Source organism: Patiria miniata, unplaced genomic scaffold (assembly GCF_015706575.1).
Source record: "Patiria miniata isolate m_02_andy unplaced genomic scaffold, ASM1570657v1 HiC_scaffold_7, whole genome shotgun sequence".
NCBI classification, from domain to species: domain Eukaryota; kingdom Metazoa; phylum Echinodermata; class Asteroidea; order Valvatida; family Asterinidae; genus Patiria; species Patiria miniata.
Window position 1 is genome coordinate 24,542,233 of NW_024037074.1, and position 26,716 is coordinate 24,568,948.

Here is a 26,716-nt window from a genome sequence, read left to right on the forward strand (position 1 = left end):
AGGTAAATCATTGCTATCACGTAGAAATGACACAGGAGACTAGTTCACCATCACGTGAGTCACGTGAAAGCGAGCCTGTGCGAAATGATTTTTGAGCGTGCAGTTGGTGACAGCAATGCAGAAACCTAGCTAGGTCTTAGCAGAATCTTAATGGCCGAAAAAATGCGATTTAATTTAATAGCTTTCCCCACATAAAGCTTGCATTTATCGGATAACATCTTTAATTATTGCCTTCACATTAAGACTAGTGACGGAACTGATTTTTTTTATGAATGTAGCGGGATACTTGGTGTGTGGAGGGGCGGGGCGCACCCTCAGTTTCTTAGAGACTGGTGTAAGAGGCATAAGAACTGATGTGCGTCACATGCAGAGTGGATTAAGTTTCCTGTTAAAAGTCACCCAAAGATTATTTTTGAGTTTCGCGTGCGACTGTGGGATGGGTCATGAGGAGCCTACGGGAAAGTAATGAGATGGTGGCAACAAGGGCGGATCCAGAACACAGTTTTTTTTTAATTTTAAATGCTCTGTGGCAGGGTCTGAGGCAATTTCTGACAACTTTGACCAATTTTTTTGGAGGAAAAGATGATGGTGTACGCAGTACCTGCCGTTAAAGCGACGTCACTAAAAAAAAAGTTTTTTTTTTTTTTGGGGGGGGGGGGGGGAGGGCCATGGCGCCCGTTTGCCCCACCCCTCTGATCCGCCCATGGGTGGCAACCGTGGCAAGTTGCCTTTTGTATCTTTTTTTTTCATGACTGCCGAACAGCAAACTGATAATTCCACTCTTGATCCATGGATCTTGGACTCGGACGGAAATCCATCCCGAAGTGCCCGGTCTAACCCGCCGTCATGCATATTGGCCAAAGATCGAGGGGAAATGCTTGTGTCCAAAACTAACATCCCCATGTCCATGCGTGCCTACCTTCTCCGAAGTATGGCAAGGCAAGTAGTTTTGGAGCCTATCATCGAGATGGACCATCCACACCTAAGCATGGCCGAAAGAAACTCAAACCAAATCTCCACGAACCACTATCTTATTTACTTGTCACACTACCAACTTTTTCGGCCATCATTTCGCATGATCTCTGCTGCTGTGGTGACGAAAAGCACAAGTTATAAGCAACTTTATTTTCTTTCGCGGCTTTCGGACATTCGAGGTTTAAAGTAGTCCCCACTAAAACAAATTAACCAAGAAGAAAAATCCCCTATCTTTTTGAAAGCCAGTGAGTGTTATAATTAGGCCTAGCTCAAATTAAACTTGAGCATCGAAAAGAGACGGAGTCACAGCTGAAGTTGGGACCATGTTGCCCTCTTAATAACTTGAGGGGCCCGTCTTTAGGCCGGGATAAGCATAAGCTTCAACGATTGAAGGACATTTTTTCCGTTCATATGCGGACCCCGTTAACTTAATTAAGATCCGTTTTACGGCTGTGGAGAATAGAGGGCTGGGCCAACAATCGAGGGGGCCGCCCTTACCCACCACCACCCCTATCCGGGCCCCGCCTCTCCAAGTCCACCCTCCCATAAAAATCTCGTGTTTTGTAACAGTGCTAGAGGGCGCTGTGCGATTCATTCTCAACTACATGTTGGAAAATACTGATTGAAAGTTGTGACATGCACGAATCCCACGAAGTGACGGAGGTTAAATTAATAGGGGTGTTTCTTGACGTTGTTTCGATCTAAGGAGACTTCAAAAAATTGAGGAAAAAATCTTGTTTGTTTAAGTTTAAACGCTCGAAACTGCTCTGACAGGAGGTGAGTAGTTTCTAAACCATTTTTGGTGTTAATGACTAGCCCTGAAACTAAAGTGAGCTTCAAGTTCAACCACGAATTTCCGCATTGAAAATTTCCGGAACTCAAATCTCATGGCCGTAGGCCTATAGTATGTGGGCATGATTGAATTGTCAGTTGGTCGATTTCCGGACTTTTGAAAGTTTGCATTAACTGTAAAATTCGTTTTATAATTTATTGAATTAAGTTCAGGCTCGAGCGCAAGCTGAGCCTTTTAATATATGAATAAAGAAACACATAATGGTTTTATTTTTTTGGCGCAGGATTAAATTTAGCATGTTTAGTCCCAGACTGGGACCGTGAGTGCATAAAAACGTGCAAAATTACAACTGACGTTTTTTTACTCACCATTTGGCTAATTAATGCCCACACAACACATACATTAAAATAGTATAGTTGCAAGCATGTCACCTGCGAAATTTGAGACCTTAAATCCAATTTTAAGGCAAGTTTTTGGCAGTTCAAAAACCATCCACGTCATTCTCCATGCTGTAAAAATGTATGTCTGATTCCCAAGGTATTCTGGGTAGGTGCAGGAAGAGCCTTGCAGCTTACTTGTTTTTTAATCGATGGCCAAATGAACATAGCGCCCTCTGTTAAAAAATGAAACATTTTGCATTCACTCAGATCAACAAGAGGGCGCTGTTTTATCTACACGATGAAAATGTTATAGCTGAGGAGTCTTTTTGCACAATGCATTGCAGTACACATCAACGTGATGTCTCACGTTTGGATTTCGATATCTCTCTGCAAAATTAGAATTAAAAGCTGAATTTTTGGTGATGCAATGCTCACAACAGCAACTTTGCGAGGCAAAAGTTTCGGGGATTATTGAAGAATCTGTACACAGTGGTTTAAGACCCAGACATTTCAAAAAAAAAATTCCCCTAATATTATGCCTTAATTTAGTTTAGTTGTATCTAATGAGTTAATTTATAGCAGAAAAAATATTGTTTCCAACATCTTTACCGTTTATATCACTCAAGTACAAAACTTCACAAAACTAAGAGGGTTAGACTTATTACAGTAGGCACATTAGTGCAACACTAAAAAAACCCTGTTTTTCTATACCGAAATTATATCTTCAGACAGAAAACTGTGCATCATCCTGTAGCTTGTTTAGTACCCTTTAAGCTAATATAACACTTGTTATGAAAAGTGTTTCAGAAAGTGCAGAAATTTGCGGGGACAACTTACGGTAAATTATTGAGAAGTAACCAAAAAAAGCAAAACAATCTCAAGTTATGTTTGCTGATACATTTTTACAATCGGCCATAAACGGCCTGGGTAAAATTGTCTATTTTCTTCATAAATTGGTACTCTGATTATTTGGCTACAAATATAATCAACCGGAAAAGTCGCGCAATGCATCGTTGTGCCGAAGAAAATCAACTTTGTAAGCAGTCCTCAGCTGAGATTTAACGTAAAACGCTGTCGCTGGCGACAAAGTGAACAGCGCCCTCTATTGTTGAGACTTGTCTAGCGTGATCGCTGTGTTGGGCTCGGTGTCGTCGATGGCACTTCGGAAATTTGTGTAAGGAGGTTCAAATCTCGGGGCTCGTGTGGGATTTACAGTTAACCATTATTGAAGAAATTGAGCTGTTAATGGTTTTCTTTTCATGGAAAATGTAGATAGAATTAGAGATGAAAAGATCTTATTTTTTGCACAATGTTTTGGTGTAGGCCCACACTGGGCGCGGTCAGCCAAACGACAACATCATGTTCCTGGTGTTAGTGATTTCAGCCATCCAAACGTGTTTTCCCCACGGAAGCCAGATACTTGCAAGCACTAATTTGTTGATAATAATGTCCAGCCACAATTCCTGACCAGAGCTGTCATTGTGATGTAAAGTATCGACAATGACTTAAATGTAAACACTGAGATCATAATATTTTCTGATAATTTTATTCTTATTTTTCTGTATGACTTTTCTGAAACCAAGCCCTTACGTCCCCCGTTTTCTTCTTATGATAAGGACTCCTTCACTCCATTGTGCATGGTCACAAATTTTTTTCAGTTCCATTAATTAGGCAATGGACAAGAAGATAGGACAAACAAATACGCCACCCTCTAAATGAGACGTGGAATAAATTTCTAAAGAGAAAGGTTGGCCGGAACAAGAGGCCGGATTATATAAGAACTTATAATAGACTTCAACCGACACAGGAGAAGGTTACAAACTAAACATTTCTAAGCGATTAAGAAAACTTAGTGAGAATTAGATATGAGCCGAATTTAATAGATCACCACCGCAGCTACTCTCTCAAAAACCAACCACATTTTCTTTTATGAACATTTTATAAGTTTTTAAAAAGAGCCGTCTTAAAAACAAATGCTCGACACTTTATCAATTACTGTTGCGGAGGCGATGGATTTCACAATTACATATATGTCAGAAGGGGATGAAGCTGATGTTACCAAAGCTGGCTTGATCGCCCAAGAATTAATCCTCTAGATGAAGTGGGACCGCGCCAGCAGCAGAAGAACGGGCGCCGGATATTAGATGAATTGAGGAAAGCCATTTTTTTGTGAGAGCAGTGGCCCAATATATGATTTTATCTGTTTTCACAAATAAGTCTCAATAATTACAGGTTTTCTCTTAGCTAGAAGGAACAAATAAAGGCTGCACCACTTAAGAGCACCATTTTCGGATTTCCATGGTAAAACACAACAGAAAATAATAGTAATTAGATTAATGATAACATTTTGCAAATAAATAGCCTTATCACAGGGAATATATATTTAAAAATAATAACAAAGTAATCACCTTGAAAACTTGCATTTGCAAGCTGGTTTAATCTTTATTTAACATAGTAAATCTATCGCACGGTGATGAGAATCGATCGACGTGTAATAAACGTTAATGCAAAAATCGTCACAAGAGGGCGCCATTGATAATTAGCGCCCTCTTTTGAAATTAAGCTCCAATTTTTGACAATTTCGGTGGGTTATGTTTTTAGATAATAGCCAACCTAGTTTTCTGTACCCAGAGATGGTATTTAAACATGCTTGATGTATTTTATAGGACATTTGACTGTTTAAAGTCCTGGAATATACCGATGTCTGGGTCACATATGGTTTTAAACCACTGTGCTGTAGTGAGTAAGAAGCTTGCAAATTTGATTCACACTGGTTTTGTTATGCAGCACAAACTTTTGCACGATATGGATACCTTAAGTTTTGGGACTCTCATACACAGTATTGAGAGTCCCAAATTTTCGGACTAGTTTAGTCCGAGTGTAGGACTCTACGGATGGCTTTTTAAAATTTGGACATGGTCGGGCGACAGTCACCACTCACCAGACCATGTCCAAATGTTAAAAAAGCGATCCATAGAGTCCTAGTTACTCGGACATGTCGGACTAGATTAAATTCACATGTGTGGAGAAGATAAATCATTCATCATGTTCATTGTTTATTTAGATTTTCATGAAATGAAATACATTCTTAATTAATAATTTATCTTTAGTATTGGAATGGAAAAAAAAGAAGACAGTGTAACTATTGTTAGAAAACAATTTAGTATAGTAGCCTAATGCTAGTCCGAAAATTTGGGACTCTCAATACTGTGTATGAGAGTCCCAAAACTTAAGGTATCCATATCGTGCAAAAGTTTGTGCTGCATAATAAAACCAGTGTGAATCAAATGTGCAAGCTTCTTACTCACTACAGTTTCTTCAATAATCCCCGAAACTTCTGCCCTGCAAAGTTGCTGTTGTGAGCATTGCATCACCAAAAATTCAGCGTTTAATTCTAATTTTGCAGGGAGTTATCGAAATCCAAACGCGAAACATCACGTTGATGTGTACTGCAATGCATTGTGCAAAAAGACTCCTCAGCTAAAACATTTTCATCGTGTAGATAAAGCAGCGCCCTCTGTTGATCTGAGTGAATGCAGAATGTTTCATTTTTTAACAGAGGGCGCTATGTTCATTTGGCCATCGATTAAAAAACAAGTAAGCTGCAAGGCTCTTCCTACACCTACCCAGAATACCTTGGGAATCACACCACCATTTCTAAAGCATGGAGAATGACGTGGATGGCTTTTGAACTGTCAAAAACTTGCTTTAAAATTGGATTTAAGGTCTCAAATTTTGCAGGTGACATGCTTGCAACTTAAGCATTTTGATGTATGTGTTGTGTGGGCATTAATTAGCTGAATGGTGAGTAAAAAAAACGTCAGTAGTAATTTTGCACGTTTTTATGCACTCACGGTCCCAGTCTGGCCTAATGCCTAATGTTTATGTGTATGAGAAGTTCTAATTGGTAATCGTGTTTACCCCGTTCCAACATTTAGAGATTGAAAATACTTTTCTATGTTTTGGGACTTAGGCCACAAATACCTAAACATTTGGCTGTGATAGAAACAGGAAAAGTGAAACAGGAAAAGAGAAAAAACCCCAAAGCCATAATTTTTACCTTTTTACCCTTGACTACATGCAGATGCCTCCATATGATCATTCACAAAAAGTGAGTGCAGTTGGCCAAAAATGTTTATTCTCGTTCTGGGGCCACTAATGCCACTTTTATTAATACGTATGGCTGATGTTTTCACTGCATGACATATAATTTAACCCAAATTAAATGAAAATAATGAATAAGTGCCATCTGCAAACTCATTTTTATATTTCATATAATATTTCATACAAATCATACAATATAACTTGAGATTGTTCATCAGATTACAATTTTTTTGGTGTTCTTCAGAGCGTCAGGATGGGGCAACTTTTCCGCAGCGAGAGAATGGTCCTTAGCCAGGTGTTCCTTCAGTCCGAGGCTGCCTACAACTGTGTGGCTGAGCTGGGGGAACTTGGGCTGGTCCAGTTCATTGATGTGAGTCAAATAGGAAGATAAACAAATCATTGAAGATAAAAACAAATTACGGAAAGATTTCCACATAAGAAGTTCACTAATTTTCCTCTGTATTGACTAACAAGCCCCCAGATAGCAATTTCATGTCATCAAAGTCAATTTGGGCAGTGAGAAAATACATGCATTTTCTTAGAAAACACTTAGAATTTTTCAGTTCAATCTCATAGGGTTTGTACACAGGGTGTTGAGTGAACTTCGTATATGGAAATCTTTCCAAAATTACTTCTTAGTTGGAAACCTCAAAGCTTTCTGGAAATTTGAGCGTCGCTTAACTCAATACCTTGTTCTGTTACAGTTGAGTCCACATCTGAATGCTTTTCAACGAAAGTACGTCAATGAGGTACGACGCTGTGATGAAATGGAGAGAAAATTGCGTAAGTATTTGAGGAAGATGCAGTTTAAAAGAATTTCCTGTAACGTACATGTACTCCGTTATCTTTTAATCAAAGTACAAAAAATCCCCTCCCAAAAGCATGAGATGTGACTTGTTTTGCGGAGGAGAGGGAATCTTTTGTTTATGAAATGATAAAGGTTTTGACAGAATCAGCATCAAGGAACTTGGAACTTAGGAAGATAATACAAATCTTTAAAATCAAATCTCAGCAATCATCTTTCTATGTCCCAGGTTATGTGGAGAAAGAGGTGAAAGGGGCAAAGCTCACCGTCAACGACTCTGACACGGAGGTCCCAGCCCCGCACCCAAGGGAGATGATTGATCTGGAGGTAAGATAATGGTCTTGTAGGCCCTCGGGAGCTAGGTCTGAATCTCTTGGATAGTGTTATCGAGGAGGTCTTTGATAAATTCAACTACATGTATGTGGAGACAATAGGCATAGCCATACTTAAAGGAGATATACAACATTTGTTTTTTCTGTAATTTTCAGAAATGGATGGATTTAGTATTTTATAGCTAATATTGGTACACTGACCTGGTTAAAGTTTTGTGTTCATGGATGCTGGAAACCCCCCCCCCCCAACAAATTCTGTTCTTGTAGTCATATTTTGAACGTTGCCAATTTTATGATAGCAAGACTCAATCATAGCTCTGCTACTTTCTTGATCTCGTCGATTATTTTTATTCCATCGTCTCTTCCATCCAGGCCAACTTTGAGAAGATAGAGGTGGACATGAAGGAAGTCAACAGCAATCACGAGACGTTGCAGCGCAACTACCTGGAGCTGACGGAACATCGGCACGTCCTGAGGAACACCACTGAGTTCTTTGCCGAGGTAAAGCGGCTGATTCAAGAGTTGTAATCAAGTCAGTCACATGTCACCACAAGTCAATCACAAGCCTCCCAGTCTCTAGTGGAGTGACGAGCTATTCCAGTGACCTGTGATGGGGGTTTCTCTTTGTTGTCGTCCGTCCCATGTCTTTGTTGTCGTCCATCCATCCATCCCCTGTTACTTGTGACTGGACTTGTGATTTGACTTGTGACAGAACCCCAGTGTCTGCTTTTTAGTTTTAAATTGATTGACCTTCCTGTGATTCTATATAAATTAAGGGGAATGTCTGCTCCTTCCCCCTTTCGTAGGCAGAGTTGTTCCATCAGGATCGGGAGGTGGAAGAAGCCCGCGCGTCCGGATACAGCCGCTTTGACGTGGAGGAGGGCGTTCGTCAGGTGCGCTCCCAGATCAAATTCGGGTGAGTTCTCTTCCATGGATTCAGTTTACCCTAAAATTATTGTTGCATTATATGTCCCTCAGCAACATATTTTACTGCATTGTTTCCCCCCACAATCCAAGTCCATGCCTTATTTATTGCAGTAGATTTTTGAGTTGTATGAAGGAAGTCTGTTATGGCTTCTAATAGAAGTTACTGGATTAGTCTATTTAATTGGTTTGATAAAGTGAACGACCCAAAGTCATAAATTTGAAAGTAATTTCATTTTATTTATTTATTAATTTTTTACCTTGTTTCGTAGCTTTGTTGCTGGAGTGATCGGTCGGGAGCGCGTGCCGTCGTTTGAGCAGACTCTGTGGCGCGTCTGCCGCGGGAACGTCTTCCTGCGACACATGAGCATCGATGAACAGCTTGAGGACCCCAGCACGGTACGTAAACAAGGTTCAGTTTACAAAATGGTGGCAGACAACCAACTCTCCATCGTGGACATCAGTATTTGATATAACGAAGCTTAGGGCCCGTCTCCATTGATATACAGGACGAATTCCGGACAAGTTGCGGGTAGAATCATTCACTTTGTCTGGAAGAAGCTCTGCATTTGTCCCCGGCATCTTCCGAGAACATTTTCGTTAGCAACTGCTTGACTCACCAATACTGATAACTTCATTGCGGGAAGATTGCAGGGAAGTTATTGAGAACCCTGCACTCATACCAGATATTATTCTTGGATATGAATTGAGACACTTCATTATGACTAGGAAGCATATTAACCCTAACCCCCTAGAATGATCTACTAGGAACCTTCCCCATTCTTGCAAATTCCAGCACCATATGGTAAACTGTACACAAAAATTGCTGGACTTTGTTTATTGGTGGTATGCCTAACCCCATGTAAAGCATAATCGGTTTACTAGTGCAAGTACTTACTCTAACAGATTCTAACAGGTTGGATTTTGACTGGATGGAGAATGTTGGGGTTAAAAGAAAGAGTCATAACAATGTGTGGACTCAGTGACAGAACAAAAATGGCACTCTTGGTGTTTTTCCGATCTCTCTGTTTTTGTCTTGTTGAGAAATGAAAAGAAAAGAGAATTTTTTTGGTTTGTTGGCGCCAAGCATTTGAAATTAAAAAAAGAAAGCTATTTTTTTGTATTGTGTATCCATAAATATGAAAGTAGATAAGAAGTGACTCCTTGAAGGAAATTCAAATTCAGCAAGAAGATAAAAAAGGTTTTTGTTTCCCCTACAGGGAGATGAAGTCTTCAAACATGTCTTCATTGCTTTCTTCCAAGGAGACCAGCTGGGAGGCCGCGTTAAGAAAGTCTGTGAAGGGTAGGCAAAAGTTTCCACTTCATTTTGTGAGTCATTGTTGACGATCAACAGTTAACAAAGCAATCGCTTATAAGCGGACCACCATTTGTTTTTTCTGTTACACTCGAGGCGCATTTGTGAGGAATTTTACAGATTGTCCCAAGTTGTGATATCCACTGTGCTGCTAAACAAAAGAACATTCTTTTTACTTTAAAGGCATATAGGATCATTTTGCTTTTCGTGATTTTGTTTATTTCCAATAATAGCACTACTCAAAATCCAGAAGAGAAAGTTCGAAACCTAACCTGTGGAAGTTTCAGCTCGGTGGATATTACACTTTTTCGAGAAAACAGTGAAAAAGCATGCACAACCTTCATTTCGAATGATCATTCAATCGATTGACCGTGGGAAATCACCTTCATTTCTCAATGACAGCAAGCCAGATGGAACAACTTCACGGGGTGTTTAGTAACGGCATTTAAAGTAAAACCTATTTGGGCTGTATACCTTTCTTAAACCTGTGAAACAATTCTTCCAAACTTCTTGGATAATTTTGAAGGATGTAGAGTGTTGAAGTAAAAAATTGTCATGTTTTCTTCTGTCTCTCGATAGATTTCACGCAACTCTGTATCCGTGCCCGGAGAACGCCATGGAGAGAAGCGAGATGTGCACAGGGGTTGCCAAGAGACTGGAAGACCTGAAACGAGTAAGATTGTTTTTATAATAAAAATGAGACATTTTTTTGTAGTAGATTATACAGAGAAAAGACAGAAAGCAGATATAGTCCAAAAGGTCTCCTGAGAAATGAGGTAAACTAGGGGAGTGATGTGAGATCCAGCTTGATGATGAAGCTCTTGAAAGACTGGAGGCTGTAGGATGGTTGGAAGCATGATTGTGGCAGAGAGTTCCACAGTGTGAGGCCTAGGATCTGACACTGCAATGACAAAAAGTGTGTCTTTCATTTTGTTGAAAAATTGTATGTGTATGGGGCAAAATGTGATGTCAGTGTGGTTGATTGACTCGGAAGTGACTTTGGCACAATTGTTAAAGTATCATCTCAAGTAGTCTACTCTCAACTCAGTGGACAAGACTGTGACAAAGGCGTTCCCTTGTCAGAGTTCATCTCTCTGTTACTTCTCGCCCGACTTTTTATTTGGTTTGTGAGTTTGCAGTGATAACTACAAATGTACTACATTGTATTACACTGTGGTTATTCACCGAAGAATCAGTAAAACCATAAAGTGAGGCAGGGCAGTTTTGGGTGGTATAGTGACCTAGTTAAAAAGTGTTAATCATACTGTAGAATGCCATCTTAAAGAATATTATTGGATCTACAAATGTTACTTGTTGAGGTCTTAATCCTAAATGGTTGTATGGCGGCAGTGGTGTTCAATTGTCATTCGAACTCTCTTTTGCACCATGGGGGTGGGGGGGGGGGAATGGGTGGGAGGTTACATTCGCACTAATTCCATACCATTCTGGACACATTAAACCCAACCACTAAATTATTTTCTTCCCTTTTCTTTTCCTCTAGGTCCTGGTCCAGACTGAGGACCACCGGCAGCGCGTCCTGGCCTCGGCGGCCAGCAACCTCTGGGTCTGGTTTGTCAAGGTGCGCAAGCTGAAGGCCATCTACCACACCCTGAACCTCTGCAACGTGGACGTCACCCACAAGTGTCTGATCGCTGAGTGCTGGTGCCCCGAGAACGAGCTGGGGCGCATACGCCTGGCCCTGCAGCATGGAAACGTGAGTCTGTGCACTCCGTGCATGAACAGTAGATGATGGTGCATTGTGACCCTTTTGACTTTTGAGAGCTTCTTGTTGGAGCTCTGCCAAGTATTCTGAATATATATGAATATTCGATCACCCACAAAATATCCGAAGAGCATTTTTCTGAATTGAATATTTGAAAATAGTAAGTGGTTATGAGAAGTTGAGAAAAAGTCTGTGATGTTAGTTTAATTACGTGTGCCTGTTTTAAGTATCAGCAAGTCAACTACGGTATAACTTAAAAGTTGAACAAAGAAATAGACTAGAGCGGGGTTTGAACCTGCAACCTCCGGATTACCATTCAAGCGCTGTGACAACTAACTATCAAGCCCTATGTTAGCAGTTCCCCATGTTCAGTGTCCTTGTTCAAGGGGTGCTAGTTGAAGGCCATAAACCCGCATATGCCATGGGGCCAGGGATCACGTCCAAAGTCATAATGTTAGCAACTTTATAGCAACATAATTTTTCTTCTTTATAGGAGAGAAGCGGGTCAACTGTGCCATCCATTCTGAATATTGTGACGACAAACGAAGACCCGCCAACGTACAACAACACCAACAAGTTCACCAGTGCCTTCCAGGCCATCGTGGATGCCTACGGGGTGGCTAACTACCGGGAGATCAATCCAGGTTAGTGAACTAACTCGGATTTATTACCTTAGTAAGTGTTGGTTAGAGAGTGCTGGTTAGAGAGTGCTGGTTAGCTCGGGAGGTCAGATTATAGAAAGTTAATCCAAGTTTGTTATTGGAGGCAACACTGTGGGTTTGTGTAGTTTAAAGGGAATATACATCATTTGCTTTTGCTGTAATTTTCAGAAATGGATGGAATTGGGGGGTTGGAAATATATAGCAAATATAGTTACACTGACTTTTTTTGAGGTTTTGTGTTCGAAAATGCTATAAAAACCAAGAAAAACAATCATTTTCCTGTAGTCTGGTTCCCTGACTCCATTTAAGAAGAAACAGAGCAGTTTACATACATTGGGGAATTGTAAGGTCAGGGAACCAGTCTAGCTGGCTTGTACCCGTTCATAGGTGTGTAATCGATTGCAAACAAGTGCGATGGTTAATTGGGGCCAGTATTTGAAAAAAGCCAGTTTTTTTCCAACGCTGGTCGGCCGACCAGCGTTGGAAATTGATACAAAAATAGCACTTTTCTTGAAAATGACAGTATACCAGGTGCCATGATTTTACAGGATGCTTTTACACTAACTGTCATTCACTAACAGTCCAGCAAGGTATTTCAAAATGATTTAGTAGTTTTATTTTTTGATGTTTGCAAATGTTGTATTTTCCCTTTAACCCATGTGGATCCAAACTACATTGTATAAAATTGTATGTATTTCTTGATGAATCCTTAAAACCAAATAGAGAGCTGGGGCAGTTTCGAGCATTACAGGGAGTAACATAAAGGGTGGTTAGGGACGGAACAGCAACTAATGTATTAAACCTTTAGTAAATTTCAAATGTTTTTTTTGTTCCCCCTTGTAACAGCGCCGTATACTATCATCACTTTCCCGTTCTTGTTCGCGGTGATGTTTGGCGATGCCGGCCACGGCACCCTCATGGCCTTATTTGGCCTCTGGATGATCCTCAAGGAGGCTAAGCTGATTGCTGCCAAGTCCACCAACGAGGTAAAAAAAACCAACAAGGCATTGGCAAAGTTCTGTTATTATTGGAGTGCCCCGGCCTCAAGGCCTGGAGTGTAGCACTCTAAGGATGTATAGGGTAATTCTGCAGGTTGTGTGTTCAAGTCCAACCTATGGAGTAGCAGTGAGTGTGTCCTTAGGCAAGATACTTTGTCTTATTTCATAGGTTAAGAATGAGCACTAGTTATGGGTAGGAAATGTTACTGTTTTTGAATCACCTGTTGGTGGCAGAAAATGCATCATGGAGCTGTATACCTTCCAGAGAGCCAAAATGGTCTGTGAATGTTTTATTTGCCCTATGAGCAGGTAATAATGCTGTAGAGCCTTGCCTGTCAATATTGTCATCAGTCATTGGTATCATTTTTCACAGATGAAATCATACTCTTGCATACTTTGAGCCGCAAGAAGGCCCTAGGATTTCACGAAGGTAGTCAGTTAGATTTTTTTTTAAGAAGAGCTAAGGAACTCTGAACAGCTGATCATGCCATCAAGAATACCATAGTATTTCTCTTTCTACTCTGTCAGATGTGGACCGTGATCTTCGGCGGGCGCTACATCATCTTCTTCATGGGTCTGTTCTCCATCTACACCGGATTCCTGTACAACGACTTCTTCTCCAAGTCGGTTAACGTCTTTGGGTCCAGCTGGAACGTATCCGGAATGGTCAACTTCACGTACGTATTGAAGCAACAGTTTGGTGTTCAGAAGTGGATTGAGCCCAGTGCCCCATCTAATATGGAATATGTGCATGAAGAGAAGATTGTACTTTGTGTCCCTCCCAACTTTCTCTTTGTAACTATTGAGGTAACCTATGTTACGGAGTCCATAGAAAAAACCCACACCGATGGACTAAGGGCACGACAGAAGATGGAATATTTTTACCACATATGCGAGTCCATTAGACACACTGCTTGCGCGTACTGGTTCATACAACTAATGTGTTCTGAATGTGTTCAAAGCCATAGCGTCTTTTCGTGAGTGTCGGACGTCATCGTCAATGTGTTCAAATGTCTCTCCCAGCGGTCTCTTCCAACTCTCCGTTTGTAACCGTTGAGGGGGTACTTGTGCACGGAGTCCATTCCCTCCATGGTGCATAATGTGAAACAATTCTGTCACCTGAGCAGTCTTCCATGTGAATTCATTTGACAGGTGACCACAATTCATATCCAAGAAGTTAACATCTATACTCGGCACTTTTTTCAAATCCCGGGCCGTCTCCAGATTCAGCATCATCCCTGGCTCCAAAGTCATCTATAATCCTTTTCATTTTCAATTGGAATTAGCCTACCCAAGGCCACTGGCCAATACGTTTTACAGAACTTGATGCTCCTTAACTAGCTTGCGTCCCCAAAGTGGGGCTTAAAAACATGTATAGCCTAAGCTATCGGCAAAAGCCAGATTTGGGAAAACCTTGGTACATTTTTTGACAAAGCTTGACTATCCTGCCTGCCATATATTAACTGGATTTTGATGTTGCGTATCTTTTAGTGAGGATCTGTTGGATCAGAACATCAAACTGCAGCTAGACCCAGTTCAAACGTACTCTGGAGATCCTTATCCCTACGGTTTTGATCCTGTGAGTATTGAGTGTTGACTAAGTGCCCTCTGCTTTTTAGATTTGGCAGGCAAAAGGGTAATTTAATTCGCTTCAAGGCCAATTATTTTCTTTAGATTTCCTGTAGTGTTCTTATGCAATTGTGTATGCTAGATTTGAAAAACAAATGTAATGAAACGATATACTCTTAGCTCAAGATTTTTTTTCCAATTTGGACATCAGACATTTTTTATTTACCACATTTAATGATGGTGTATTAAAAGACCCACTTGCATGTAAATTGACAAAAACATTACAAGCCTCAATAACAAATTGAAGACTGAATAAAAAAATGTACTTTGACGTAAGTAATGTTTGAATAAAACATTACATTTGATAACCTGGATTATAATTGCAATTACATTTGCAATTACAATGTGCCTGGAAAGTACCTAATTATTTAACGACGGAATTCTTGCTCAAAGTAACGACGGAATTCTTGCTCAAAGTGAAGATAGGACTGGTATCAAATACCCTGTGAAATTACTCGGCCTGAAGTGGTATCGTTTGGAAGAAAATGTTACTGGTGCTTTCAAAATTGGTTGCCAGGAGGCTCATTTTTTTTTGTACATGCGTTAGCAACGGAATCCAGTTATGAGACCCCAAAATTGTGCAAAAGTTTTCTCTGTTTTCTCAAAATGTATGATAACCACTGAACTAAAAATTTAACAGGTTGTTATGATTTTGAGCAATTGTATTGCTTGAAACAAAACCAAAAAAAATGTACAAAAATCAAATGATCCTATGTGCCTTGGTACATGTATTATGATTTTTTTTTAAATGCATTTATAAAATAATGAAAAATTTCACCTTTCCACAACAGATATGGCAGTTGTCGGAGAACAAGCTGAATTTCCTGAACCCCTTCAAGATGAGGATCTCCATCATCTTTGGCGTGACCCACATGATGTTTGGCATCTTCCTCAGCTTCTTCAATTACATGTACGTTTTGGGTGATTTACTGGTCCTGGGATGGGCGGCATTTGTTTTGGATGCATGGCAAGGAAAGTGGACGAGATTTTGGACTGTCCATGATTGATCAAACAATAATACAGTTTTTGTCAGTCATTTGTTGAGGGGGAAATTGTATTGAATGCAACGTGTTAGCCAGCATAACATGATTAATCAGCTTCGTACCCAGCAGTACGCTGTTATTAATACTTCAAGCACCATCAGATTACACCCCCGTCCCAAATTATTTAGTAGCATCTTGTAAAAAATCTGAAGATCAAAGACATCCTCATCAGGGTAAAAAAAATTATGTCAATGAGAGACTCAAATCTGGATTTGTATTAAATTTGTTTTATCTTCTCTTAACAGGAGCCGTCGTGAGTATAGCCGCATCTTCCTGGAATTCATTCCGCAGGTCCTGTTCCTGGGGCTGATCTTCGGCTACCTGGTCTCTCTGATCTTCTTCAAGTGGTTGGCCTACGACGCCAGCACATCCAAGTCTGCGCCAAGCATCATCAACATATTCATCTTCATGTTCATGGTCTCCAACAAACCCGAGCTGTACATGTATTCCGGCCAGGTGAGCAGTTGAACTCCCCCTTTCTTTTTTGTATCCCTTCCCCTTCCGACTTGATAGTGCGGAAAGGCCTACAGGGATTACCCTTGTCAGAGGGAACTTGAATAGCTGTTTACTTGACTTGTGACTGGATGAATTGTGAGGACTTGCCTCGGATATTTGCAAAGTTTTGCATTGTCAAAATAAGAGACGGACTACCTGTGACGTTGTGGGGACCTACTCTGTGGGCCGAGAGATACCCGTTTTTGTGAAGGTGTCAAATGAATGTGTAACCCTGACCTCTGTTTGTCTCCATACACAGTTCTACGTTCAGGTGGTTTTGCTTGTCGTTGCGGTGCTGTGCGTTCCCATCATGCTCTTTGGCAACCCCATCTACCTGCTCATCAAACACAGCCTGAAGAAGAACACCTTCCAGGTAGGCCAAAAAAACCCCCAAACCAACAACTTACCAAACTCATTTAGGAGCACAGTAACCTTCCATTGGTTTGATTAACCGTCATCAAACATAGTCTAGTCAGTGATGCAGACATATTTTTTTCAGAATTTAGTCTGAAATCAGAGGTTTTGTAATCTGAGAGAAAGACATCAGTGCAGAAAGAAATGCATCTTTAGGACCTTTCATCAAATTTGACGACTTTTTAAAAAATTGGCAATATCATCCCTGATGTCGGTTGGACTAGTCAAGTCAGCTAGTTGGGACTAGCTTGCTGACATTGGTCACTTAGCTGGTTACCAATAGCCGCCTGTATAGCAATGTACAGCAGGGAGCCAGGACTACAAGGTTTAGCGATGACTAGAGATGTTTGTGTTTTAGAGGTAGAGTGGACCACTTGCAGCTATCCAAAAAGTAACCAACCAAATTATTGTTAAAAACTTACCTGGTTTAAAGATAGAAATGACACTAAACTCCCTGTGAAATTATTCCTTCTGGTATGCTGTCATTTTTTTAAGATAACAGTAAAAAAAAAAAGTTTTCCAAAGATGTGTCAAGTGACACATTTTTGGAAAATTTCCGTTTGTAGTTGGACTGTAATTGGGCAAATCCATGAATGGGTGCAATCGGCTGAACGAGAACCACGTCCCAATCTCTGATTTTGGGATTGTGTCACAAGAGGGCGCAGTTCAAAATGTGACTTGGCAACTTTTGAACTGATATCAAGATCCAGAATAATGTGTTTTCTCAAAATATACAGCATTCACAGAGCTTAAAGTTTGTCAGGTTAGTTGTTAAGCGTCCCTCTTAAGATTTTGAGCACTTTCTTTGCTTCAAACGAAAAAAATTAACAAATGGTAAATGGTCCATTCCACCGGTACCTTTAATCTTGGCACACAAAAAAGGTAAGTCACAGAATCATCCCACAGTCGTTGATGGAATTTGATTTGCTCTGTATTGTTGTAAAAGAAACATATTATAAAATGTCATAAGGTATCAAAGGCAAAACAGTCGGGCTAAAAGTGTGAGATCCCCAAAATACTTCTTGTGTAAGAAATTGAGAAGACGTCTTTATAGATAAGGAGCAGGGAACCACAAAAAAGGAGAATACGTTGGAAATTCTAGATACTCATTTTTTGGTAATAATAGAAAAAAAAGTTGGCTGAATTGATAGGGCTGTGCCGAATATAACACATATTCGAATATTCGAATATCAACTGAATATCCAAATAGAATGGTTTTATTGTTTGTCAGATGCCACACTTTTGATGAAAGCCATTATCACGCATGATTTGAGAGCTTCCATGGGTAATATTAGCTCAAGTTTCTTCTTTACAAGCTGTCAAATATCAGCCATTCTGCTACCTGTTCTGTTTATTAAAGCGCTCTTATCAATTTTCAACAAGTGCAGGCGCATGCAAAACCCAATCAGCGGCCGGTTTAGGTCGGCGCATGTTTAACTTGATCAGTGTGTTTTAAAAATGAAACACTGAAATATTTGATCAAGTCCAAGTCGGAACAATCGAACACTAAATTATTTGAAAAATGACACAGCCCTACGGTATGAAGAAAGTTATTGTGCCTGTCATTGACGAGATAAAACAGATGTAGGGATTGTTTCATTTCACAAGGTAGGAACAATTGTAGGGATTTTCATTTTGCTGCTGGTTGGAGGAACTAACAAGCGAATTTACTGTACATCCCTTGGGTTCATGGGTTTTTGACAATAAGGTTCATGCAGAGTAGAGCTTGATCATCTAACGCCATCATGGTTTCATTAGAAGGACTGTCTTCTGAGTTTTTTCTCTCAACAGAACCAAGACACCACAGGTTGTCCATTCAGCATTGAACATTTTCATGATATTTTTGCTAGTTTTTTTCCTTTTTTTGTACTTCTGGCACCAAAACTGCAGGAATTACCTCACATACAATCACAAGTAACAAATTTGAATTGGTGCGGGTGATTTTTAGCAACTCATTTTTTGATGCCAACTTAAAATTGACGAAATCCACATTAAGTTTAAATAATGAAAGGTTTGCGGAAACACCATGTGCGAATATGTTTTTAATAACATTTAGTTTGTACATGTATATTCAACCAAATTTCTTGTTTGTTTTATTATTGAAACTGAAGTCAACATTTTTGTGTTGTTGTTGAGAATTTGAAGTTGACTGAGTGAAGTCGTCTTGGCAATGAAATGTTGGATTTATGAGGGAAATCGTCGGGGGTCGTGTCACCCCCATCCCCACCCCCACCCTCACCCCCACCCTCACCTGGACCCGGTGAAAACTGTGCCTGATACACATTGTGTTGTCCCTCTTCAACTCTTTCAAGATTTCGGTGTGTCTTGTGGCATTGACCTGTCCCCACAAAACCAGGGAAAAAATGTTAACGTTTCTTCAGTCAGTGATGATATCATATTCATTTTATTTAACTATCAATCATCCACCATAAAATTAGTAAAAAAAAAATAATTTAAAAAATGCAAATTAAAAAAAAAAGTATAAAAATATGTGGAATTCTCATGCATGTAAATTGTACATGTCATGTGTGAGTTGAGTCTGCCAAAAGAAAAATGATTTTGGAGTACTTTTTTTTAAAGGTCTTGATTGGCACCGAATTTGAAAATCTCCACCCCCCAAAAAAATATAAAAATATCAGTTAGGGTTTTGAATGAGCACTTCTCATATGGTAAATGGTTCCGAAAACGTCCAACTGTCATGTTTTATGGGAACAGGTCACATTTGCCATGAACTGATACATTTGTCTTCAAAAAGCTTTCACAGGTCGTGAGGGTGCATGTGCTATGTGCAAAGTAGTAGGAGTGCATGTTGGTGATTACGTAGTTTTTCGTTTGACCAAGAGTTCATTTGTCACGAGCCGACTCTATCTGTCCTTTGTTTTGTTTTGTTTTCTCCATGATTAATTTTGTCATCGGTTACGTTAACTTGACATATTATTGTTGCATTTCTTTTAACTGTACATAAGGCATATTTTGTTTGCTGGATTTTTTTTTATTCACAAGCGTATTTGTTTTGCGTTCTCGTTTTTATCCAAGGTCTTAAAAAAAAGAAAAAAGAAAAGTAGTTTGCTTTTAGTTAGCTGCTGCTGCCCGTAGAGGTTCAGAGTAATACTCAATTGCATTTTTGTTTTTACTAAACAAGCTGATTGTCCACTGTATTTAAGTCATTTTTTTTGGGCAAGTTGTAACTGCAGTGCTGGTGAGTTAAACTTTTAATGTTACGTATTAAAACTGTAGCTCCTTTTCTTTGCTCAGAGTGTCTTTTAAAATGGTTGTCATAGCAGCGTGCACAAGAAGCTCCAAATCCAAACATATTGTCCATTTTGTCCATAACTCCCGAGGACAAGCCGTTGTCTTTTACCTTAATATCCCTGTAATATAACGCTCTCCCAAAGACTAAGCACTTATAAACGCGTGATCGAGGACCTTTTTCAATGAAAGATGAATGATCGAGGTCAACCAAGAATCTGTTGTTCTCTGTTTGTCTGTCGGTCCTCGGGGTGTATTTGGTGTACGCCCATATTATATGTTCCTTTATACACTAGAAAGTCATACTGACATCTATTTGCCAGGATCTTTCCCGAATTCTTCAAAATCCCTCGCTGTGGAGGTACTTTCCTTGTTTCTGACAAAACAAGACTAGGCAAGTCTAGTAAAGCTGGTCCCAGAGCACACAACATTCTATTCAATTCAGGCGATTCACAATGCAGTGCGCCACCAAGAGTTTGCCATGGAGAGTCAACTTTTGAAGTTTACGGTCGACAAAATATGGCCCATTTGAATGAGTGTCAGTAGACAACTTGAGCTATTATGTTATAGATAGGGGCATAGCGTTCTGCCACCTTACAAAAATCACCATATTGATACAAAGAATATAAAAGGGCAAACATATACTCTAATCATACGCTTACAAAACTACTGACTGGAAAAAACGAACAATTTCAAATGTCCCGTGCTGCGAATTTGTCCCACAATGCACTGGGAAAAATGAACTCTCCTATACGATAGTACTGCCCGGCTTTCTTCACAAGTCTACATCATAAGTGACAATCACTCATGGACCAGCAATTAGAATCCCAACCTTTCCGTCAGATTTTGAAGGATTTAGGAATTTTGGGGTTTACATGTAAATGCGTTTCACCTGAACGGATGTTCCTGCCAAAAACTTCTCATATTAGTCTTGTTCACATGTACATTCAGCGTTTGTTTTCATACATCAGACGAAATCAGATACATTCACATACATGTATTTTCACACCAACATGCTCATATATCGAAACACGATTGCGATATACTTTATTCATATTGCGAGTAAACTATTTTATTTAGTACAAAGAACTTAAAAAAGGTGGGGAGTGTGGCTTAGTGGTTAGGGTTCGTGACTCCTGATCAGAGTGTCAGGGGTTCGAATCCAGCTGCTGACCATATGTTGTGTCCTTGGGCAAGCCATTTCACCCACACTTGCCTCTCTCCACTTTAAGTTTAAATGGGTACTGGCACTAGCTGGGGAGTAACCTGCGATGGACGAGCATCCCATCCAGGGGGAGTCGAAATATTCTCAGTCGTTTCATGCTACTGAAATCGGAGATAAACACTGGCCTGATGGGCCACATTGGCTCGTGACAGACTTTACTTTTTTGACTGATTGAAAAAGAAGACATATTCGTTGTGAAACTTCTGGGCATGTTCAACGTGAAAACTGTTCAATCTGGGTGAGAAGGCAAATAACCCTTTCACATAAAATTAATCATCCCCTGGAGTCTGTTTGATAATAACACAATGACAGTTTGCGTCATCTTGACACATTTTAACAAAACGAATCTCATAATACAGAAACCAAATCAAACTGATCATTGACAAGAACATTGGAAAGAATTTACCGTATGCAAACTCACTGGTTTGCATTATACAGCCCCTTTGTAATTCGCACTGCAGCTTGCAGACTTTGAACAGCTCAAGTCTGTCAGTTCTTGCCATTTCCCGCCCAGGCAGACCATTCCATGATGCTTCTTGGTGCAGGTTGCTATGACAACAAGCTGTCAATCTTTCAGTGCGTTCGATTACTTCCCTTGCGCTTACTTGTACTTTCGTCTCGGGTATAAATGCTCTTGCGCAATCTGTAGCAATAATCGAACGATCTTGGGTTACTTGAGGTCGAGCCATGGCAACTGGACCAGGTCAGAGGTCATGTGGGGATTAGATCCCCTTTACAAAGTGGATTTGAGCCGTCAAAAGCGAGCCATGATGATGGGTATGTTTGGTTTTGAGCTGTAAGTGCTGAAACAAATTACCAAATTTCAGCGCCCTGCGGTTTACTGGCAGTTTAATCCTCCGCTGCCGCAGCATTAGACTTAGCTGCCATGTTTTTGCATTTTATTGTGGGATACTAACCCAAGTAACCGGCTCAGCAGGTTGGTTAGTTGGGCTAGGCTCGAGTACGCGCAGGAAGTCACTAGTTACATGCAAATTGAATGCAGTCGCGCTTGAATGAGTAAGCACGGGGGAAGCAATTGGACGCGGTATTTCTGAAGTTCTGCATGTCTTAATTGTATCGCTAAAAACAGAAACCTAGCATTGCAAGTTGGCATTTTGTTTTTCCTGTTCTGTTCTCTTCATCCTGCTGTGTTTTTGCAACCGGCACCTGGTTCCCCTGCCTGGGCCCGCGCACTTCATCATCCCCCCTCCTGCCCTCAAAACCCACCAACCACCCATCACCACACAACCCCACCCGAACTCCTACTCATCAGCCCAAAATGCGGTTCTCGACGCTTCTAATGCAGCGCCTGAACAGACAGGAGGACTCGATGGGCATCGCGATCAACGACTCGCTTGACGAGCAGTTTCAGACAGAGAGCTCCAGCCAGGGTAACAGTCTGGAGGGCAGCTTGGAGGAAGATGGAGTGGGCACTAGGACTAAGGAGGAGGTGAGTACCAGAACTGGATATTCACAGGTACTAGACCTGGTTGGTTGCAGGTACGCGACCTGGTTGGTATGTGGGTATCAGACCTTGTGGTTTGCTGGTACCAGACTTTGTGGATTGAGGGTACTAGACTTAAAGGGATGCTGGTATAAGATTTGGTGGGTCTCCGGGTACTAGACCTGATGGGCTGTGGGTGCTAACCCTGATAGGCTGTGAACCCTGATAGGCTGTGAACCCTGATAGGCTGTGAACACTAGACCTGGTGGGCTTCGGGTACTAGACCCAGGTGGGTTGCGGGTACTAGACCTGCTGGGCTCTGCGTACTGTGATCTGCGTGGGGCACTAGATGTGGGCTGTGGGTACAAGACGTAGTGGGCTGTGGGTATTAGACTTGTTGGGATGTAGGTACTAGACCCGGTGGGCTGTGGGTTCTAGACCTGGTGGGCTGCGGGTGTTAGACCTGGTGGGGTGCAGGTGTTAATGCTGGCAAAAATGACAAACATTTAATAAAACACCAAGGAATTTTGCTTAATTGTTGGGGTGAAGAACGTTTTGACCGGTTGATCTGTGTAAATGAGCATAGCACTATAGGTGACATCAACATTGACGTTTGTGCTGCTCATTGTTCTTGTCTCCAGTTTGATTTCGGTGAACTGATGATTCGCCAGGCCATCCACACCATTGAGTTTTGCCTCGGCTGCGTCTCCAACACTGCCTCCTATCTACGTCTGTGGGCGCTCAGCCTGGCACACGCAGGTATGTACCAGAATAAAACCATTACAAACGATTGTGCTAAAGCGAAAATCAGCCAAGAATCAGTCCCAAGTAGTATGTTTTGTATGGCTGGTATCCTGTTTTTGCCATTGAGTGAATGTATTATGTGGTTGTAAGGTTAACCTGATAGGCAGGAGTGGATCTAAGGGGGTGGGGGGTTGTTGCAACCCCCACCTCCCTCCCTCCCCCCGTTCACCTGCTGACTAATGTTTAGCCGCTAGTAAAATCCGTACGCCTTCACTCAACATCCCCAGCCCTTCACAACACTCCCCCCTTTCCTTAAGCTAGATTCGCCCTGAACAGATTTGACAGATTTCAGAGATTGGAAGGCCCAAATGCAAAATCCAGTGATGAGGAAAACAGTCGTTTTGATACTCGTATTGAAGAACTAGCTTTGGTTGAACTTGAGTATAAAGATCAGCATGTGTGTTGTGGTTCTTTATGTTGCCTTACATACTTCTGCTTGTACGCACGAACTGTACTTGACTTAGAGTTGAGAGTATTCCTTTTTTACATCAATGCATGGCATAGTTTGATAAAGTCATACATACTGCTGGTTGGATTTGTTGCTTGTTTAGGTTCGTTAGACTAACACAGGAGCAAAGGGAAGTTATAAAATGACTGATTATATTCTTTCACACTTCTCTGATATTGTAACATGTTTTTTTGGTTTTTTAAAATCTTTTCCCCAAAATCGTAGAGCTATCAGAGGTTCTATGGACCATGGTTATGCACAACGGCCTGGCTTTGACTTTACTACCGGTATCCTTCGGCTGGGTCGCCCTCGTCCCTGTCTTTGTGGCCTTCGCCGATATGACGGCTGCAATCCTGCTGCTCATGGAGGGCCTGTCGGCGTTCCTCCACGCTCTCCGACTCCACTGGTGAGCGGCCTGTATTACAGCATTTGTGGACGAATATTCCATCACAATCTTGCTGCGTCACGGTGGTTCCCACCATGCCCTGCGCAGTTTTCACTGCGGTATTTTTTATAATTTAAAGTTATTAGGCAAATTAAAAAAAAAACATGTTTCTTGTCCCCGCCCACTTCTTTTTTGGAGGCCGCCTGGATTTTTTTATTATTTTTTTATTTTTGAAAAATGCAGTAAAATAACACCGAAAAAGTCCACAAATTCATCGGAAAATAAATTGTAGACAATACAAGTCTAAATGACACTGTAAATATGTTCAGTTCTCTTGTCCAACTTATCTTTCATTTTAAAAGTGTCTTTGAACAGTGGAAACATCAACAATTGCAGGAAATTTTTAAATGGCGGCCATCTTGAAACAAATAAAAAATAAAAAATAAAAAGCCCCGCTGCCTCCTTTTTTTCGAAAACCTGGACGAGAAACATGTTTTTTTTTTTAATTCGGCCTTATTTTGATGTGACGCGAGACACGGTGCTTTCAATTTTGAAGAATCAAAATTTTAGAATTACATGTAGTTGTTTAAAAGATGAGATTTCAGGGTCGAGCTACTAGAATATATGTGCGTACCTCTGGCATACCTTTTACAACACAAGATTCAGTTTTTTTTTTTTTTTGGCGAAAAAACAAGGCTTCCAGACTTTCTGTACCCTAGAGGCATCGCACAGTCTTGAAAAAAGTGTTTGAACGTGGCATTACGTCACCTGCCGTGGATAACACGAGCGCGTATAGGGCGTGCAACCTTCGAGATATGTGCACATCACGTTCTGAATTGTCAATCAGCGTAGTTTACGCACAGCTAGGGGTTAGTGAAGGAACGCGCACGCAGACCAGGGAGTCGAGGCTGTAGCGTACTTTGCACCATATGTGCAAACCAGTATATGCACCTAGTGTATCTCTCTCACTGGGGCTCACAAAAATGTGCGCAGGGAGTCCACATACAATTCAGGAGGATTTCATGGGTTGGAAGTCCCAGCCGAGCAAGGTGGTGATTTTATTTCTTGAGCATAAAAATTTACATTGATGAAGGGAAGAGTCCAATATGAAACATTCACTGTTGGGTTCTGGTATATTTTGTCCATCCTCAAATCTATTTTTGTTGTTGTCTCTAACAGGGTGGAGTTCCAGAACAAGTTCTACAAAGGAGAGGGCTACCTCTTTGTCCCGTTCTCCTTCGCCAAGATTCTCGAAGCTGAAGAGGAATAGTTTGTCCTCATCCGTGGTTGCACACAGCTTCACCTGAAGTCTAAGCCCAAATGCAGACAGAGGACCAATTATAAAACCAAATTTTCCTTATAAATATTGATGATGGATAACGATAACGATGGATATACCTTACTTTCAATTAATTTAATTTGTAAATTTGCTAAGGAGTTCATTTGGGAAACCTTAATGACAAACTTCTTGATTTTTAAAATTTTTCCTAGGAACGAAAATTTCCAACTAAAATACCTATAACTCTGTCTGATTTTGTCTGATTCCCATATTCTATACATCATTGGAAAGCTTATTCAATGTCCTTTCCAATGAGGCCAGAATCCCAGATTTTTGAAAATTGGTCCAAGTGACTGGTTTTGTGCTGAAGGGTCACATTGCAATTTCATGGTTCTACTTACTGTAAATGAAGAACTTTCACTAGCTAGGTAAAGCAGATGTTTGCTGGTGTGTATGTTTACACCTCTAAGGATTCAGCGTTCATAGTTAGGCCAAAAAAAAATTTGGTCTCTGGTCAGACCAAAGTTCCGGAATTGACGCGGCGACACAGCTTTTTTTTTTTTTTTCAAGCTTGGATTGTACAGACAAGGTGGGGTACTATTTTGCTTTTTGGGTGTCCTCATGTACATTGGTGTCCTTCATAATTTGCTTTGGTGCTCTCGATCATTTGCCGTGGTGCAATTTCCCATTCCTTGGTGCTCTTTGGTAAAAAAAATTGAGGAGGTGCGGCAATAGAGGCCGCTGTTGGAGCTACCGCGGAACATTTAGGGGGAAAAAAAAGATTGATGCGCATGATTAAAATCGACGCGCGCGCTGACCAGAGACCGACTTATTTTTTTTTTTTGGCCTTAAAGCCGACTTTTTTGTCGGCACAGAATGGCGATTGGCGGCAGGGAATTGTGGGGTTAGCCGAGCCATGAAATTGCACCAAGAACTGTTTTATCTTAATTTATGGGTGGTTTTGTGCACACCTTGTCTGCTTTTGCATATTGAACATTGCGTAGAATACTTCTAGGAAAAAAGTCTAATATTGATAGATGTATAAGATTATCCATTCGGGATTTATAACTTTTTTCAAATAAGGGGCCAAATTAAAACCAAAAAAAAACAAAACATAACAGTACTTCAAAATTGTTAGTTTAAAAACTTTGTAGCACCAAAATTAAAATAGTTATAAAATGCGTGCCGAGAGAGCAGATAATTTTTTTCGCAGATAATGAATTAAAATTCTGATTAAGTCAAAACAGGACTTGTTTGCTCTGCTTCATGCTACATATATGTATCACGGCT

The 26,716-nt window shown here is 40.6% G+C and overlaps 1 protein-coding gene across 2 annotated transcripts; it reads left to right on the top strand.

Annotated features, from left to right (window-relative positions):
- The first annotated feature begins 1,585 nt into the window (after positions 1–1,585).
- Positions 1,586–26,018, top strand: LOC119745354 (V-type proton ATPase 116 kDa subunit a1-like). 2 transcript variants are annotated; one of them, XM_038221650.1, is made up of 21 exons: positions 1,586–1,752; positions 6,497–6,622; positions 6,957–7,035; positions 7,287–7,384; positions 7,762–7,890; positions 8,196–8,305; positions 8,586–8,712; positions 9,534–9,616; positions 10,208–10,301; positions 11,130–11,342; positions 11,845–11,995; positions 12,860–12,999; positions 13,540–13,688; positions 14,503–14,590; positions 15,432–15,550; positions 15,929–16,139; positions 16,438–16,551; positions 22,340–22,516; positions 23,152–23,269; positions 23,988–24,168; positions 25,327–26,018. In XM_038221650.1, exons 2-21 carry the CDS (start codon positions 6,506–6,508, stop codon positions 25,415–25,417), a joined length of 2,589 nt encoding a protein of 862 aa, XP_038077578.1. In that variant the 5' UTR covers positions 1,586–1,752; positions 6,497–6,505; the 3' UTR covers positions 25,418–26,018. The 2 variants fall into 2 exon arrangements, with proteins under 2 accessions (XP_038077578.1, XP_038077579.1); XM_038221651.1 differs by having other exon boundaries at positions 1,587–1,752; positions 22,373–22,516.
- Positions 26,019–26,716: the final 698 nt, after the last annotated feature.